Raw genomic sequence first — 17,985 nt, 5'->3', positions numbered from 1 at the left:
CAGTACAAATGACATCTGTAATCTTGTAAATGAAGGAAAGCATGTCTTTGCATTAGCTCCACGTGGGAATCTTACTTCTATCTTACCTGAAATGGTAATGTAAACAGTAATTCTCTTGACATTCTCATGTAATTTATTTCTTAACACTGCCATAGTTTAGGTTGCACCACAGGTGTTTTCAGTCTGTGATTATTTTGGTTTATTTTTCACATAATGTCTTAATGTAACTTCTTTATTTTGAAGTCACTTTCTTTCAAATGTTGTCATCTTAGTTTAAATAGGTCAATATATCGGCAGAAAATATCACCGCCATAAAGTAAAGGCCAAATAAAGGCACAAATTGAAAACAAAAAAGTATTGGTGCTATCTGATCCAGTGTATTCCCCAGCTATTTATATTAATTACTTTGGGCTCATTCACTGCCTCGCTGCCCTGAAATAAATCCACCTTAAAACAAACCATACATTCATCTTTAATAGGTTATACAATCTTTGAGTTTATGTACTAAATGAATTTCAGGAGAAAAGCAGAGCCCCTTCAATTGCTTACAAGAGTGTCTTTTTACAAGTATATACTCAAACATCTCTCTCTTTTGAATGTTAGGTTTTAAATGTAGCAGTAATTACATGAGACTGCATGGAGATGTGCGGGTAAATTGAAGCTTGATGTAAAAAACAGGCCTTGTCACACTGGATATGGTAATTCTGACGCACAGGTGATAGTAATTGATTGCTTGCATATGGCAAGAATCATAATCAATCTTTCTCTGTCTTTTTTTTTCTCTCCTCTCTGCCATGATCCTTTGTTTCTTTTCTCCAGTGTATCAGGGTTAGGACCAAGACAAGCTGCTGATGGGAAGCTCCACATGGGCTGCAGGCCCATTTAGTCTGCCTTCTCTCATTTCTGCCTATTGTCAAATTGAATGTACTTCTCTGAGTTCATAGTTTTCTTTTTTCTTCTTTTTGTTTTAAAAATGTGCCACTGTTGAGCTGCCTCATGTTAATGGTGCTAAGAAAGCTGACAATTGTTTTTTTTTTCTTTCTTTTCTTTTCTTTGTTTTTGTTTTCCCAGAGTTAACAAAAAAAGAAATGCAAAATAGATTAGGTACCTAACCCTCTTTATGAATGTATATTATAATGTTATGTTTGATGTATTCACTTCATGATTCTTTGACATTGATTGGGATTACTTTTGCTCTTTTCATTAAAAGATTACCGAGCTTTATATAAACTGTCTAGAGTTGTTACCAGAAGGAATCTTAATGAACTCTTGACACTACAAAATCTTGTATATTTTTTGTGTGCCAATTTGTAACATATTTTGTAAGTGTATATTTTTCTTAGAAAGTGCTGTGAAGTATTTGTGTGTGTGAGTAACCTTTTATGCGCCTCTATGGGCAGTGGAAAGGATATACAATGACAAGTTTCTGGTTTTAAAAACCAAAATATGAAAGTATCAACAGAAAACTAGAAATATTTACATTTTGTTGGGAGTTTTGTAATAAGACCATGATCTTGTTGTGAGAGTGTTGTGTTACTGTGCAAAACACAAATAAGCAAAGAAAAAATACGAAAACTTGGAAAAAAAAATATAATTTGTGAACAATTTGCTGTTTTATAGATTTTCATGTAAATTATTTGAGTATTATTTTGTTTTTTTGTTTTGTTGTAACTGTTGCAAAGGTTTTAAATATTTGTGATCAAGCCTGTATGGTGATAATGTAATATTGGTAACTTGCTGAGTTTTGTAATAATGTTTATGGAGTAAATATACAAATTAAAATAAGATTTTGAATGCTGCTTTCTGAAGAGAGTTGGGTTGTGTTTTTTACCGCCCACCCGTTGCTGTAGCCAGTTAACTACACTATAAACAGGAAACATAAAATCTCCACTCTACTAACTTCTCTGTAAACAAATCCAATCCATTCAAAAATAATAATCCCAAAAGGTTATGGCATGCAGTTCAGTGAAAACCACTTAATTTTACAGCAAGCTATTGAGATGTTCGAAGTGAGTAAGTAATGTATCTGTTAAACAAATCCCTACACCCGTCTTTGTTGTACTACTACAAAAATAGTAACGGTGAAGAATATAGCCTGTTTTATTAAATGTTTGTTCTTGCCACAAAATATGTATGTGTAAATACTACCTTAATATTTCCAATTAGCCTGTCCTTATTTGTTATATCGGAAGATTCTTGGACGAAAGGCATTTTAATTTCTGCACAAGTCTGGCTCTGGCTCATGTTATTTTAATGTCATATCTAATTAGCACACAGGGTCAGGCATTGCTAGAGTGACTGCTCATCCATAACTCTGAGCTGGGCTGCTGTGGGCCACACTGCAACTCATTCTGGCATGCTTAATTGGAGCTGGAGATACTGTCTGAGACCATAAACAGATCCTGTGATGTATGCCTCCAAAATTGTCAGGTGGTATTAGCATTGTTTTTGTTCTTTAGTCACCCATAGCAGATAAGGGAGCGAGCAAATTATACGATGGAATGTCTAATGCAACGGATCAGGTACACCTTTGGTTATTAAATCAGATCCTAGTTGTTTTGTCAGTGCGTGCTCACACAGCATGGACAGTCAGACTCTCTCATTAGGACAATTGTTTGTCATCAGGGCAAATGTTTGTGTTTGTTTTTACTGAGAAGACTATAGAGTAATATTTTTAAAATATTACAGCATGTCTATTTCTGTATTTTTTTTCTAAATGCAGGCGTGTACTTATTGAGTCACAAGAACCCACAAACACAATTACTCAACAGCACATCCACACATTTTTTTGTTTGTTTGTTTGTTTGGCTGGCAGATTTGTTCTGAAAAGAAGAAAAACCTCTTTAAATACAAACCTTTATAGACAGATCTGATGTGTTCAATTCAGTAGGATGCCATAATGTTACAGTTAGGTAAATCCCTTTTTTTGTTTGTTAGGAAAATAGCGTTTAGCCGTTTCAACAACTGCCCAACAACAAATGGCCTGTAAGTAGATGTCACCTACTATCAAAGGGTCACCACCGGGTCTCTTCAGGCATGCTGCAGTACACTGTCTAACCTCCACCCACACAAAATTGTATTGGCCAGATATAAGCCTGTGGTCAGTTGATTCAATTGATTCAGTTTGCTGACACACAAAGCAACAACAGAAAGAAGGTATGACATCAAGCTAGTAACATAGTAACTAACTCATTTGGCAAAAATAACATTTTCTGACAATATTTGTATTATTTAAACTGGAAAGGGAAATTAAACCTAATGGCAAAATATTTTAGAAAGAAGCTGTATTATGCACTAAACTGTTATTTAAAGGGAATTAAAATTATCTTATTGATTGTGTAACAGAGCAAGAACAGAAAATAATCCCAGACTTTCCCCTAGAAAACATGGGGGTTATGGTTAATGTAGCCTACCTTACACATGCTGTGATTTGTAATCTTTCTTTTTTCCTTTTTGATGGCACATTCTCGGATAATGTGTTGTGAACAGTGTTATCTGCAGATGTATACGTGATCACAAAGACATAGCTGAACACCATATTCATCGGTGGTACTCCACAATGTCAGCTGTCACTGCTGGCTGAAAGGGAATTCAGCGAGTTGAGTGAGCGAGTTTATATGACACAAAAACATGTAGGCTCCATAAAGCATTTCCTTGAGCAACACATACTGTACTGTGTGTACTGTATTGAACAGTCGGCACAATATACGGTACATACTATCTGTTATAATGTGTGCATTTGTATACCATACACAAAACCCCTGGTTGTACAACACTGGAGCCTATATGATTACAAAAAATGTCAAAAAGGATTGATACTTTTTCATTGCCATTTGATTAATACTATCAGGCATTCTGTCTCTAACAGTGATCATTCATCAGCTATTGTTTTTGTTGAACTAGAGAATGCAAATAGTATTACAATGAGGATGCAACGCTTACGCAACACATTGGTTGGTTCAATTTATGATGTGACATAAGCCACTGGATGCTATTCCTATATGTCAGGCATGAGACATATGATTTTATTACAAATCCTTTAAATAATGTTATATACAGCATATACATACATATTTAATGAAGATCTATGTTATTTGAACAATGTCATATATATATATATATATATATATGGCTATTTTGGCCTGCAGATCTTTGTCCTACAACCTGAATCCTGCAGAAGGTAAGAGTATTTGCATTTACAACCGCATCGTGACGCTACAGCTGAGCAGTGCCACACTGTCCAAACAAACACCTTTTCTCTATTGCTGTTCCCAGGCTAGCGCGGGGGTTTGTTTCCCTGAGCGAGGCCTGTCAGGCGGCCACAGTGAAGAGGTTGCTCCAGCTCTGCCCACCTCGCTCGCTGTGATTGGCGGACACAAACTCAAACCATTTAGACTGTTGTTATTGCAGTGCCTGTGTGCGCCTGGGAGGTTTTACTGAGGGAAACACGACATCATTTTTCTCAGTTTCCGGAAGATCATTGTAGCTATCCTAAAAGAAAGAAAATGGAATCCTGAAATCGTACTTAGCTAAACAGTCCGGCGTTTTGTAGAGAATAAGAAGAACAACTGGGTTGTACGATTACATTGCTACTAACATCATTGAGCAGGTAATGTAACATATATTTGGCGACAGGCTTTATATTCCTCCTGATTGCCTTTGATTTCGTGAGCTAGCTAATTTTAGCTTGTTTGCTCTGGTTAGGTTGTGAACGTCACTGGTTGACGTCGTTCGCTGTGTTAGCTTGCGGTAATGCTAACAGTATCGTCAATGTATTTCTACGGAAACTCACGAGTTTTTAAATGAATGTTCAGCAACAATACACCACACAGATATCCAGTTCACGCCATGTTCCCTAACATAACCGAAATGTTGCTACATAGTTAAGAATATACGACAAGGTAATGTGATCGAAGACACCTATCATGAAGTTACTAGCTTAGTTAGCGTTAGCTAATGTTAGAAGTCCCGTTGGTAGCGTATGTAGTTAGCCACTCGGCTAGTTAACATGGAAGCTAAGTAGCACTAGCGTAGTGGAAGCTCAACATCACCGGGGTTGTGTGGTCATTCAAAACGATTTGTTTTGAGTCGACGACACAGATGGTATCGCGCTCGCCATATCACCGGTCAATCATTTACCCTGTATATTTCTACATACACACTGGTTTGTCCTTTACAGCTATGTTAGTAGTGGGTGAAGTTGTTCAGTGTTAGCAATCACATACAATGCTAATAGCTAGTTTGCTAACGTAAGCTTAGCCCGATGATGCCATTTTGTTTGTATCTCGACTTTGACCAACAGACTGCTTTTCCATAGGACTTTGAAACGCACAAACCATCAAAATATCCACATCAGCTAAGGCTATTAAACGGTCACTTTTTACAATGTGTTCAGGAAAAGGCACGCTGTATGTTACTAATAAGTGGTCGTAAACAATGCTAACAGTAGTTACTAGATCGATGTTCCCAAATATTGACTGTGTCGCATTGTGATGCTGTATTTTGACCCATGTTTTCCCGTGATGACATTTTCCCTGGTTGGTAGTACACCGATTCGACCATTACACTCTTCTTTGTTAAAACAGTGGAAATACTTAAAAGGTGTCAAATAAGACATTTAAATGTGCCAGTCCATGTTGTATTATGCTATTCTACATCTGAGTATTACTATCTTAAGTCCTGTAATTGGACGAAGAGTGGTCGAATAGGGCATATCCATCTGTGTGTGTGACTTACATCTTTATGTTTTTATTTTCTGCAGCGGCTGGATCTTGTTGAAGATTGGAGAACATCCCTCGACCTCTCTCCCTTCTGAATCAATGGAAGGGTCTGACAGTTTAGAGCAAGGTGGCGGTGAGCAGCCGGAGTCACAGCGCAGAAGGCAGCAGGATCGTCTGGGCAGGGAGGAGGCCTTCTATCAGTTTGTCAACAATCTCAGTGATGAGGACTATCGTCTCATGAGAGATAACAATCTTCTGGGCACCCCAGGTAATAATCCAATAATCTAATTACATTAGATTGCAACAGTAATCTTTGACTGTGGAGACACTATTTCTATCATTTCCAGCAACTAAAACGGTAATAGGTTTTAGTTTTTTAAAAAGGTAGGTTACATCACACAGATGCCTGCCAAAAAGTTCAAGAAACTAATTGCACTCGGTGTGTGTAACATAGGATTTGAGCTTTATTGAATTGTATTCCTCGCTTTCAAAGTTTCAAACTGTATGGCTGACAAAAAAACCTAAACAAACAAAGTGCTAATATACTTTGAGGCAAAACATTATGAGATTAACACCTATTAGATTCCTCAAAATTTGCTCCAGCGTTTCAAGTTGATACATGTTTTTTATTTAGGTTGTTAGATTTTGAAATATTTTTGATGTGGAGAGCTTTCAGATATAAGTATTTACCTGTACCCAGCCCTGCAAAAAATGCGTCAAGATGCAAAACTTTGAATCATAATTTAGTTGACAATATCAACATCTAATTTTTTTTATTACCTATTGGTAAATTATTTGCCCTCCTCCGTCTTTGTCTGTCTTGTACTTGTACAATAGAATTAAAAGATAAAATAAAACTATGTCACTATGCTCAAAATGCAACATCCTACGGACTACTGAAGACGCCCAATCCGTTTCTGTCCCAGGACAGTGGGAGGGGGAATGTAAGTTTGGAGCACCCTTTAGCGGAGGACCCTGCAAGGAGAGGGCATTGAATGGACAATGGCATGCCCTGGTAAGTCTGGAGGTTTTCAGTATTGTCCTATTGCTGTGTTCAAAGACAACCAAACAGCTCTATGGGCTAATACAGAACAAAAATTACACAAGCACTTTTCTTTTTTGACATGTGTATATCATCTCTGCAATATAAAACAAGATTTTTTTTACTTTTTCACTTTCATTCTCTACCTGCCAGATATGTAGCTGTTACAGTTTGTCCATAGTGCAACCTCTCCTCTTCCTATGAAATAAATCAGAAAACTGGTTCAACTCCTCGCACATACAGTACTTGCAATGTCATCCTCTAATCCGTCATTAGTGGTCAGGGTACAGAAGAGGAAGTGAACTAAACCTGTAATAATCTTCAAGAAAGGAATACATGGGTTACCAAAAGTGTATCTTTCTTTTTAATAACAGACCATTTTTCTTGTAATGTCTCTTTCAGGTGAGGTAACAGAGGATGAGCTGTTTAGTAGACTTCAGCAAATCAAAGATGGCCCAGAGCCGCAGAATAACACCCCCAGTACTGAAAGTGGAGAAGATCCAGTTGGTAAGTTTGCCATTTCTTTTTTTTTTTCTTGGATTGTGGTTTACCATCAAATTCCAATATAATGTGTCTCTTGTTAACTCTGCTGATTTTCAGAACCACCAGAAAGCTCTGAGGATCCTGCCAGTGGTGACAGTCTATTGGACTGGCTGAACACAGTGAGGCGCACTGGCAATACAACCAGAACTGGTCATCGTGGAAACCAGTCATGGCGGGCAGTAAGCCAGACCAACCCAAACAGTGGCGATTTTCGCTTCAGCCTGGAAATCAGTGTGAACCGCAATCTGGCTGAACAGCAAGCCGCTGCTGAAGGGGAGCAGGAGGCTTCAGGTGAAGCTCCAGGAGAAGCTCCAGGGGAAGCTTCAGGTGAAGCGTCAGGTGAAGCTCCAGGGGAAGCTCCAGGTGAAGCTGCAGAGGTGTCCTCAGAGGTGGCTGCAGTGGTGTCCTCAGAGGTGGCTGCAGAGGTGTCCTCAGAGGTGGCTGCAGTGGTGTCCTCAGAGGTGGCTGCAGAGGTGTCCTCAGAGGTTGCTGCAGTGGTGTCCTCAGAGGTGGCTGCAGTGGTGTCCTCAGAGGTGGCTGCAGCGGTGTCTTCAGATGTGATTGCGGCGGTGTCCTCAGAGATGGCTGCGGCGGTGTCCTCAGAGGTGGCTGCGGCGGTGTCCTCAGAGGTGGCTGCGGCGGTGTCCTCAGAGGTGGCTGCGGCGGTGTCCTCAGAGGTGGCTGCGGCGGTGTCCTCAGAGGTGGCTCCAGAGGTGTCCTCAGAAGTATCTTCAGAGGGTCAAGAATTTGCGCCAAATGCTGAACCACAGGTCCCCATGGAGACAGAAGTGGTGGAAGAACCAGTTGTAGAGGAGTTGGCAGTCATTGTTGAACCAGAACCTGAACTAGAAGAGGTTGTTTCACAAGAGATTTTAGGGGAACCTCCCAGCTCACCTGCTGTCCTGCCGGTACAACCCCCGCCTTCTCCTTCTCCACGCAGGGGTCAACGGAGACCCCGCAGCCGCAGTCCAGAACCACGCAGGACAAGGGCCCGTACAGCCAGGAGCCGGTCCCCTCTCAGCTTGGATCAACTGGATGGTCTCCCTAATCCACGATATGTTCAGAGCCTTCCAGTGTCCAACCCTCTAACCAATGCCCCCCCTGTGCCTCAAGTGGAGGGCAGTTCACGGACTCGACAACACATTCTTTCCAGGCAAAGCACTGCTGACAGTGATGTTCAGCCATCTCAGGCTGGTGCAGAATCAGTTCCAGAGGTCCCAAATGTTGGATCTCAGGAAGGAGAAGCTGCTGGGGGGGAAGGGGGTGCAGCGGGGCGCCGCCCCCCTACTATTATGCTTGATCTCCAGGTGCGTCGTGTGCGTCCAGGCGAATATCGCCAAAGAGACAGCATTGCTAGTCGTACCCGCTCGCGCTCCCAGAACTCAAATAACACATTTCTTTATGAGAGTGAACGTGGTGGATTTCGTAGGACTTTCTCGCGCTCTGAGCGTGCTGGTGTGAGGACCTACGTCAGCACAATTCGCATCCCTATCCGTAGAATCTCTGATGCAGGTCTTGGAGAGGCTACCTCAATGGCTCTCCAATCTATGATTCGGCAGATAATGACTGGTTTTGGTGAACTCGGCTACCTCATGGATTCAGACTCTGATTCTTCAGATTCAAACCGTGGAGCCAACACACCTGCAGATCTGGCTGAAGCCCTCAACAACCCAGATACTACTCCTCCTGCTGCTCCTACTGCTGATGTTGATGAACCACCTGTAGCTGCTGGAGTCAGAGCAAGGACAGCTGAGACCGATGTGGATGAGAGCCTTGCCACTGGTCAGCCTGCCTCTGGTGGCAGGGCCCGACCTAGACCACCTATTAACCTAGAGGAGCCCAGCTCACTGCCCTTCCTGCGGCTCGCCCACTTCTTCCTCCTAAATGATGATGACGAGGACCAGCCCCAAGGACTGACCAAAGAGCAGATTGACAACCTCTCCATGCGTAACTTTGGTGAGAGTGATGCCTTGAAGACTTGCAGTGTCTGCATAACAGAGTATGCAGAAGGTAACAAGCTACGTAAGCTGCCCTGTTCTCACGAGTACCATGTGCACTGCATTGATCGCTGGCTGTCCGAAAACTCGACTTGCCCCATCTGCCGCAGGGCTGTCTTGGTATCGGCTAACCGAGAGAGTGTGGTGTAGCTCATAAAAGACTACAGGCCTTTTGTCTCAACCTAAGTAATCCAATATCCCAAGCCCATAAAAGGCTTTGAGGAAATGTGTTCACTCTTCATACCATTTGTGAGTTTGATCATAATGCAGTCACAGGTTTGATTTTGGGGTGCTCCATACAGTGACATTGGGACATTCAATTTCTAATAAGACATTTATTTTTGCAGTCCAAAGTTGGGCACAAGCAATGCATGCTGTTTGAATCAACCTGTAGTGACCAAGCAGTTCTTTGCATTGTGCCAAGCTCACTGGCAGACCAGTGTCCATTAAAGAATCCCCTGGTTATAAATGCTGCACACCTGCAGGTAGTTCAGGCACATGTGCTCTTTGTATTAGCCTCTAAATGGCCCTTTATGTACCAGAAGTTGGGTATTGGACACACAAGACAGTTCTTAGTTACACCAGTTCAAAGTATTAGCTGTAAATAAGCTTGTAAAAATAATTTTGAATCATACTTTGTATCAGTGAATTGGTTTTGGATTGTATATTATCTCATATGAAGATCAGGGGTGGTGTTGGCCGCAATCACTCTCTATCAGAGCATCCCTCAATAGGTTTTATGGGTGTACACAACAGAATTATTTCAAGTTTGTGATGTCCAAAGAATATCGGACATTAATGGGTTTGCCATTTACAGTGTGACTTGTAGTCACTTCCTTTTTTGTCCACCTGAAAGAAACAAACTTTTGGAGGGGCATATGTACCATGAATATTCTGTGTGCTTAGTTGTCTTAAAAATAAAATGTTCAGGTACAAGGGAAAGATTAATCCAACCATGTTACATTTTCAAAGTGCAAGTTTATTTTGGGGTCATATTGCATCTTTATTGTGATGATCATGAAAATGTATTGCTTAGTGTTAATACCAGAAATTAGGGATGTCTCAATATTGGTAGAAGAGATTGGGCTGATACCAAGTACTTGGCATGTGAATTTTCCCACCTCAAAAATACTATACTAACAGGCATGACATGTCAAAATTTGAATATGATTGCTGTTGCTTTTTCCCCACATGTAAAATGTCATTTACTTTTTAATGTACAACGATGAATTCACAATTACTTTGTCCTGTCATCCATGAGATACTGGCCTGATTCTTTATTTTTCCATGAACATCTTGGATTGTCTTTTATTATTGACTGATGTATTACTCTCTCTAAGCAAGTATTGCATATAGTGAAAGGACTGGAAATTGATCTTAAATGAAATGTAGACTTGCCCTCTCTATACCTGTACATGCACCTCAGTGTACAAATGACAACTTAAGTTATTAATCCAAAGGTTTGGCTGTCAGACTTTTAACAAAGGCTGAACAAATTCATCATTGTACCTTCTGTCTTAGAAAGGCTCCAGTAGAAATTAAACATGCTTGCCCACTGTACCCTCCTGCCTCATGAGCAGATGCTCCATATCAGAGTGCAATACATGCGAAAGTGAAAGTAGGGAAACACAAACCATGATATAAATATATGCTGTTGTTATTAAATATGTTGTTAATGGCTAAAATCTTAAATGAAGACTTATTACCTATTAAAATGTGTTGAAGTTCATTTTATTTTATTTAGAAGTTCTGTAGGTTTTAATAGCACTGTTGATGAACAGGAACACTGGCTAAAGGATTAGAAGGGCATCACTATCAATGCCACCCTGTCATGTTTCTTGTTTCACTGTTTGATGACTTTGTCACAATTATTACTTCCCTTTGCGGGACATGAACGTTTGAATGCAGACCTTGTCATTGTTAAATACCATGAAACATGTAAATGAAATGTATGTTCCCTCTTAGGCCATGCTTTAGTTTTGGCCTCGTTCTGTGACCACCCAGTGGAGTATGTTAACTGGGTGTTAGATGAAACTAACCGCTGAATTAAACAAGTTATGCTTCAAAATGTATTGCAGGTATGCAGTCTGTACAGTACTATGCTCTTGGATGCATTTATTCTGCATCTAGGTGCACACATTATTAGTTACTATTACTTATACCTTATATATTAAACCATACAAATATACTTTTATTTCTATGTTTGCTTTGATCTGACTTTTGCATTACATGGTCCTCTAAACCCTAGTGTGAGTGCAAGTAGAGGGAGTTGGTGTTTCCCTTCCCATCAGTGTTACTGGCTTAAAAGATCAGTCCATTGTGCTCTATCAGACTATACAAAACACGATCATTAATGTTGCATGTGGCCACTGACACCTGCATTTGGGGAAGTCATGTGTTATTAGTAGCACCCCTACTGGTAGGATTTCTTAAAACTCCCTCTCATGTACAGCTGCCAGATAAAAAAAACAATTATCTTCATGGATATTATCTTTGCTAGCAGCAAATGCACAGCAGGCATTGACGTGGTATTGAACAAGAATATCCATGAACTAATTTTACAGTTGATAAACCGTGAAGCAGTGTAGCTTTGACTGGAATACAACAAGCGACGTTCACTGTGGTTAATATTGTCCTCGACGTTGGGGCACCAGGTACAAACACTGGTGACATCTATTAGTCGCACGTTTTAGCTAGTTTTGACAGATGTATTCCACTTTGTCTCTTTTAACGTTATGTGTGTTATGACCTGGCTAGTGTTGCCTGTAGTTCACAGTCCACAGAGGCGGAAAAAACAAGGAAGTACCGGAGTCAGACCACGAAGAGAATGGCGCTCCGGACAGCTGGGAATCGACTGTGGCGCTTTCAGAGGGACTGTCTGAAGGTAAACTAGCTATCTCAATGCTAATTAAGCCAAGCGTCAAGGTTAAGCTAACGTTATATTCATGTTAACACTCGCGTCGTACTTTGTAAAGACTGAAATCGCACAATGTGACGGCAGTTCAGACTTTCTGTCGTTAGAGAAATCGCAACCACGCCAGGTAAACAACAGGTGCTTCAACAATGAGCTCATATGATAGAACGCTGCTCTGTTTACATTCTAGAACTGTCCATGTCGTTGCTAGGCTAACAGCGTCTTCGCTTATTGTCATAACAACAAGAAGCTACACGAGAATTCCACCTTTACAGGATGCGGTGCGCTTTGACCACGCAGCGGCGCTGTTGACGCTAAATGTGCTGAATGTAATCGTCTTGTCTCTTGTAGACCGTCTCCTTCCAAAGACTTGGTGTTGTCAGATTCAAAAGGACCTGTCCAGTTGAGCTGAGCCATTTGGATCATCTGGTTCTGACAGTGAAAAGCGTGCCAGACACCGTCAGCTTTTATACCTCAGTCCTTGGCATGGAGGTCATCACTTTCAAGGTGTGTGTTTTACATGTAGTGTGTTGTAATTCCCCTCCACACATATGCTTAAGGTCAATACAACTCCCTAAAATTTGCATGACATGGATTTTTACAGAAAAACGTATAGTAGCCAGATTAAAATCCTTAACATGGCTCCTACTCCAGTCATAAAAAAATCCAGAAATATTTTAAGGGATTATTGGGATATAGGTGCATATGTGCATGGATTTGCAATAAATGTCAAATGAAATGTGTTGCATTATTTTTGGGGACCAAAAATAAAAAATAATCACAAAACACAAAATTTAAAACTCAGATATGTTGCAGAATAGACAATCAAATGAAACACTAACATATCCCAGTATCTCTAACTAAATATGAGTACTGTGTGTGCACTGGAGGCTTCAAGTTTCCACATCACACCTGTGTGTGCTGAAAATTGGACCAGGATTGTCTTCCAAACTATTTGTGATGTCACAAATCATGCTCATAGGCCCGCCTCTTAAAATCAGATTTGCAATGAGCACAATGAAAATTATTAATTTTACACAATGAATGTGGAAAAAGCCAAACTTGGACATACATTATTCTGCAGTGAATCTCAAACATTCAACATTAGGGACTCTGAAAATGCATTTTTGACTGATGGGGTTCTTTAACTATTGCAAATTAGTTATTTAATAATATTATCAGTAATAAAGTAAAGTAAAGTAATATTATCCTTATATGTGCATTATTTACACAGAGACAATGAAAAGTGAAATGCTCTTGCTCTTTTGGTTTGGGAGACCATCCACTAGATGGCAGGCTTTGATTATGTGTCAGCTGAGAGCACCGCTCTCCATGCATCACTCACACCTATCATCTCTGCATTTTCAAGGGAAACCGTAAGGCTCTGGGATTCGGACAGCAGAAGTTTAACCTTCACCAGCTGGGTCAGGAGTTTGAGCCCAAAGCCAAGCGTCCAACCTCAGGCTCTGCAGACCTGTGCCTCATCACCAAAACCCCTCTGGCAACAGTAGCTGCACATCTCAAGGTCTTTCACCCATTTCCTCCAGATTGTCTTGAATTACTAATGTCAGTGTTCATCCTGTAAAATGGTTGCTCTTTTAAAACCACTTGACTTCTAGTCGACTTTGTCACATTTCGTTACCATTTTGTGATTAAGGTGCAGCTTTAATGCTCAGTGTCAGTTTCTGTTGTCTCTTGTCCTCTGCAGGTCTGTGGGGTTGAGATAGAGGAGGGTCCAGTGGAGAGGAGTGGAGCTGTGGGGGCTATCACCTCTCTTTACTTCAGAGATCCAGACCACAACCTCATCGAAGTGTCAAACTATAACCAGTCACCAGAGGGATCTTCTTGAGACTTCTTTGGCCTTGTTTGAGCACTTAAATGCATCCAGTCACTGCATTAGCCCTTCTGTTGGACCCACTTTACACAATTACAATTTTAGCTAAGAATTTTTAATCCCCAAATTACTGTAATTCAAACAACACATGCACTATTTTCAAACCAGGGTGGATAACATCAGTTGGCTGTGCAGAGTGTTTCTGTGACGTTCTGCTGACCAGTGGTTGCTATTTTAATGATGCGTAGAAAGGCTGTAGATCTTTATGACCAAATGGGTACTTACGAAGTTTGTTTTTTTTAACTTTGTGTAGAGAAATGAAACACTTGTGAGAATAATTGCTGCTTCAGCGGAAAATAAAAGGTTCCTGCATGTACTAAAGGCTCTCTTATTTCTGCTCTTTAACACAAGAAACAACTGTTTAGATTATACCTATAGCCTGTCTTCATAATGTGGTTGCTTCAGCCATTTGTTGTTGCAGTATTTCAGTTTACTTTTCATATATATATATAGATATATACACACACACATATATACATATATATATATAGAGAGAGAGAGTTTACAAGTGTTAAACTAAGTAGACTTAAAATAAGTAAACTGGAAAGTTTCCCCTGAAAAGAGCTTTTGCACATTATTTATAAAGCACTGTATGAGTTGAACAGGATGATTGAACCTCTCCTCAAGTAAAATAAAAAATTCTTACCTCTTAATTTTGAGAGTATTTAATCTTCCTCAAAACTGGTTGCTTGGACACATAATGCCCAGCGCAAAAACATGAAAAACATTCCACACAGTGACAGTACTGATCATTTCCAATAAATGTAGCCTAAATATGGAGTCAGTAGGTACATTCTTTTGCCTAACCATGCATTTTCTCAGTACTAAATATTCCCATCTTCAGTTCACAATTTCCCACATTCATTGTTCTAAGAGCTATAGATTCTCATTGTTTGTGATCTGTTACGTCAGCGACAGAATCACACCACTGATGACCCTCTCTTAAACCTGCCTTTGAGAAACCTGTTTGAGAGTAAGGTGGGTTATCAAGAGAAGAAAGGGACCATCATTTCTCCTGTTTCTGACTTTAAACAGCAACACACACCTGTCCAAAGCAACCTGTTCAACCATTGTTGTATGGAAACTCCATTTATGTCACAGCTATAGAGCTGTAGAGAAGCTCGATTCTTCAGATGAGGTTGCACGACTATTGTGTCGTCTCGGAAACGTATACATCCTTATTGTGGTTGTAGCCCCTCCTTTGTTGTCGGGTGTGTCCTAGTGCGAAAGTTTACTGGAAATGGTACACAACTGAGGGGATATTTTTAGCTGCCCTGGGTCTTCTGTCTTAATTCCTGTGCAAGTCTTTTCTTCTGATAAAACACAGTGATACAGGTAGTTTCCACCGGATAACTTTCCTGGTATCGTAAAATACCATCGCTGTGTGTGATCATATTAACAGTCTTCAAAATTAGAGCACCACACCCATAGACTTATAAAGATTTATTGGATAAAGATAGATTTCTCCATTCCCTGGCTACTGTGAAATGTGAGTCCCTGCATCTATTGCTCTCTTTATTGCTTGTCTGCATGTCATTGTATTGTGACATAGTTCTAGTCTTTCCTTATTGCTGCATTCTTGAGGAATGTTTTCATGTTCATACACAGTGACAAATGTCCCTTCTCCTAAAAGTTCAAACGTGTCTTTATCATCTATGCCTTTATTTCCTTATTAGTCAATATATTATCAGTCAGTGACAGCATTCTGAAAGACTTTGTTGCTTTATTAACCACATAGGGAAATGTAACACTAACCCACAGTAATAGCTTCAATTGAAGTGCATTCCAGTAAAACGATGATCTTTTTATATGATAAAACATTTCTCACGTCATTTTCTCCGTTGGCGATCACCTGCATTCATTCACTCTAGTATTTCCATTATGAATAAGCAACCATTGCTGGTTATTATGCATTAGTTAATTATTATTTTTTTCATTTTTGAACCTCTGAAAATAGATGTACAGTTGATTGACCTGAACTATTAGCTGTATAAGAAACAAAGCTTTGGCCAAAATGTTTTGCCCAATAAAGAACCTCACACGTTGTTTCTTAAGCTCTCCGCTTTGGTCATTCAGAACACATGGACGTTCAGCAGTTGTAACCCAACCTGTGGACCCGTGAAGAAATCTAGTGTGACTGAAATAGTTTAGTCTAATTGACTTTTAGACAACTCTGGTCTTTGAGGCTCACTCATCTGTGTTAGCTGTAATCAATCTGGCTCCAGAGCAGAAACACTGAGCAGAGAGCACTAACCACAGCGCAATCTCTGCCACTTTGCTCATTTAAGCAATGTAATGCCCGCTGTTAACACTGAGAACATTGTGCTGACCTTTTCTTTTTATCTTAAAGCTGTGGATACAGCCGATCGATTCCTGCTTTTAACCAAGCATTGTTGTTAAAATTCAGTTAAAAGTTTCCAGCATCATCTGATATGCATCTCCAACAATGATGAACCTCTTTTACCCTTCTGATCCCAATGGTAGGTATGTCTTTTCATCCAAAACGCTTCCAAAGAATAGTGAATAGATAAAGTTCAATTACAGAGAAGAGTGTATAAAGTCTGGTGGCCTGTAAGATAAGACCAGTGTTAATAATTATTACTGTAAATTATCTCAGTTACTTCCCCAGATTGTCAAACAAACTGTTTTAGACTAAACAGAGTTGTTGGTTTCCTCGTGTTCTGTGCCGGGCAGGTGCATGAAACATGGGCCTTGTGTCTCAAGGACAAGTGTCCATATCCTCCTGACTTCTTGCCACACATTAACTTCAGGACCACACACTGGAATGAGGAAAACAACGGTATTTTCCCAGCATTGCTCCACATTACAAGTTTTTGTTGACACTTCATGGGGGCATTGATGTGTGCATAGAAGATACATTTATTACTCTGCAAACTTCCTGCTTGTTTCAGCTGAGGGACACAATGATGTATGTATTTTATCGTGGAAACAGGACTGCAGACATTCTCTTGGCTTTGAATGATTTACTGGCAGTGATTAAGCTTATGACAGAATGATGTGCTGCAGTGTGTGACCTCGTTAGGCACAAACTCGCTCTACAGAATCTTTTCTTCTAAGGAAATACAGCATGTTGTGTTTTCTCCTACATTTCGCGTTGCTTTCATTTTTTAATGTGTTTACATAAATGTTTGTTTGTTTGTTTGTTTATTGGTTTAAATATACAGAGACAATGCACATTAATAAACATTTCTGTAAACATGCCGGTTTAGCCACGTTGGCTAATTTTCAACCGTAGTCTCTGGGGCAGGTGACTTGAGCACTACAATAATTAAAAATGCATTAAAAAATAAACAAACACAAAACAGTACTATGCCTACTTATAAAGTACAGTATACAATACAATATATTACAGTGCATACAATAAAATACCTTCATTACAGTTTCAGAACAGATGGTCACATAATTGACCGTCTCTCAACCATAGTTTTAAATTTCTTTTAAAAGAAAGATAAGTGTCATACTCCCTGAGCTGCACTGGAAGAGTATTCCAGGTGTGAGTAGCTCTCACCGAGAAGGCTGCCTGACCAAAAGCAGTCCTTCTTTTTGGAACTACACAGTCCCCTCTGCTGACAGACCTCGTATGTCTGTCAGTGGATGTTTTCTGTGTAATAAAAGTACCAAGGGGGGGAGGAGCCAAGCCATGTAGGATCTTATAAGTGAGACAGGCATCTTTGAATTTAATGAAGTTGTCCCAGCTCAATAGATTGTAATTTGAAATGCTGTGACAGTGATGATAAGTATTTGACTTCTTGTCCAGTACTTTCACAGCCTGATGGTAAACTACTTGTACAGATTTTAATGTTGTACAAGAGGCTTGTGCCCAGCTGGTCAAACAGTATGACAGGTGTGACATA

At 40.1% G+C, this 17,985-nt stretch overlaps 2 protein-coding genes across 3 annotated transcripts; both read left to right on the top strand.

Moving 5' to 3' along the window:
* Window positions 1–4,450: 4,450 nt before the first annotated feature.
* rlim (ring finger protein, LIM domain interacting) lies at window positions 4,451–11,374 on the top strand. The gene is made up of 4 exons (XM_073486975.1): window positions 4,451–4,609; window positions 5,762–5,988; window positions 7,165–7,269; window positions 7,363–11,374. The coding sequence occupies exons 2-4, from the start codon at window positions 5,820–5,822 to the stop codon at window positions 9,450–9,452; spliced, it is 2,364 nt and encodes a 787-aa protein (XP_073343076.1). The 5' UTR covers window positions 4,451–4,609; window positions 5,762–5,819; the 3' UTR covers window positions 9,453–11,374.
* A 404-nt stretch (window positions 11,375–11,778) lies between these two features.
* glod5 (glyoxalase domain containing 5) lies at window positions 11,779–14,431 on the top strand. 2 transcript variants are annotated; one of them, XM_073486864.1, is made up of 5 exons: window positions 11,779–11,956; window positions 12,072–12,186; window positions 12,568–12,723; window positions 13,586–13,741; window positions 13,925–14,431. In XM_073486864.1, the coding sequence occupies exons 2-5, from the start codon at window positions 12,130–12,132 to the stop codon at window positions 14,063–14,065; spliced, it is 510 nt and encodes a 169-aa protein (XP_073342965.1). In that variant the 5' UTR covers window positions 11,779–11,956; window positions 12,072–12,129; the 3' UTR covers window positions 14,066–14,431. The 2 variants fall into 2 exon arrangements, with proteins under 2 accessions (XP_073342965.1, XP_073342964.1); XM_073486863.1 differs by having other exon boundaries at window positions 12,060–12,186.
* The last annotated feature ends 3,554 nt before the right edge of the window (window positions 14,432–17,985 follow it).

Source organism: Pagrus major, chromosome 18 (genome assembly GCF_040436345.1).
Source record: "Pagrus major chromosome 18, Pma_NU_1.0".
Lineage (NCBI taxonomy): Eukaryota > Metazoa > Chordata > Actinopteri > Spariformes > Sparidae > Pagrus > Pagrus major.
The sequence above is the reverse complement of the archived record's forward strand: the minus strand, read 5'-3'. Positions and strand labels throughout refer to the sequence as shown.

Excerpts from the sequence above, each read along its gene's own strand:
- rlim (XM_073486975.1), top strand. The coding sequence starts at position 5,820 with ATGGAAGGGTCTGACAGTTTAGAGCAAGGTGGCGGTGAGCAGCCGGAG. Across the intron at positions 5,989-7,164 it reads CAATCTTCTGGGCACCCCAG|GTGAGGTAACAGAGGATGAG; the intron begins GTAATAATCCAA and ends TGTCTCTTTCAG. Across the intron at positions 7,270-7,362 it reads AAGTGGAGAAGATCCAGTTG|AACCACCAGAAAGCTCTGAG; the intron begins GTAAGTTTGCCA and ends GCTGATTTTCAG.
- glod5 (XM_073486864.1), top strand. The coding sequence starts at position 12,130 with ATGGCGCTCCGGACAGCTGGGAATCGACTGTGGCGCTTTCAGAGGGAC. Across the intron at positions 12,724-13,585 it reads TGGAGGTCATCACTTTCAAG|GGAAACCGTAAGGCTCTGGG; the intron begins GTGTGTGTTTTA and ends TGCATTTTCAAG. Across the intron at positions 13,742-13,924 it reads CAGTAGCTGCACATCTCAAG|GTCTGTGGGGTTGAGATAGA; the intron begins GTCTTTCACCCA and ends TGTCCTCTGCAG.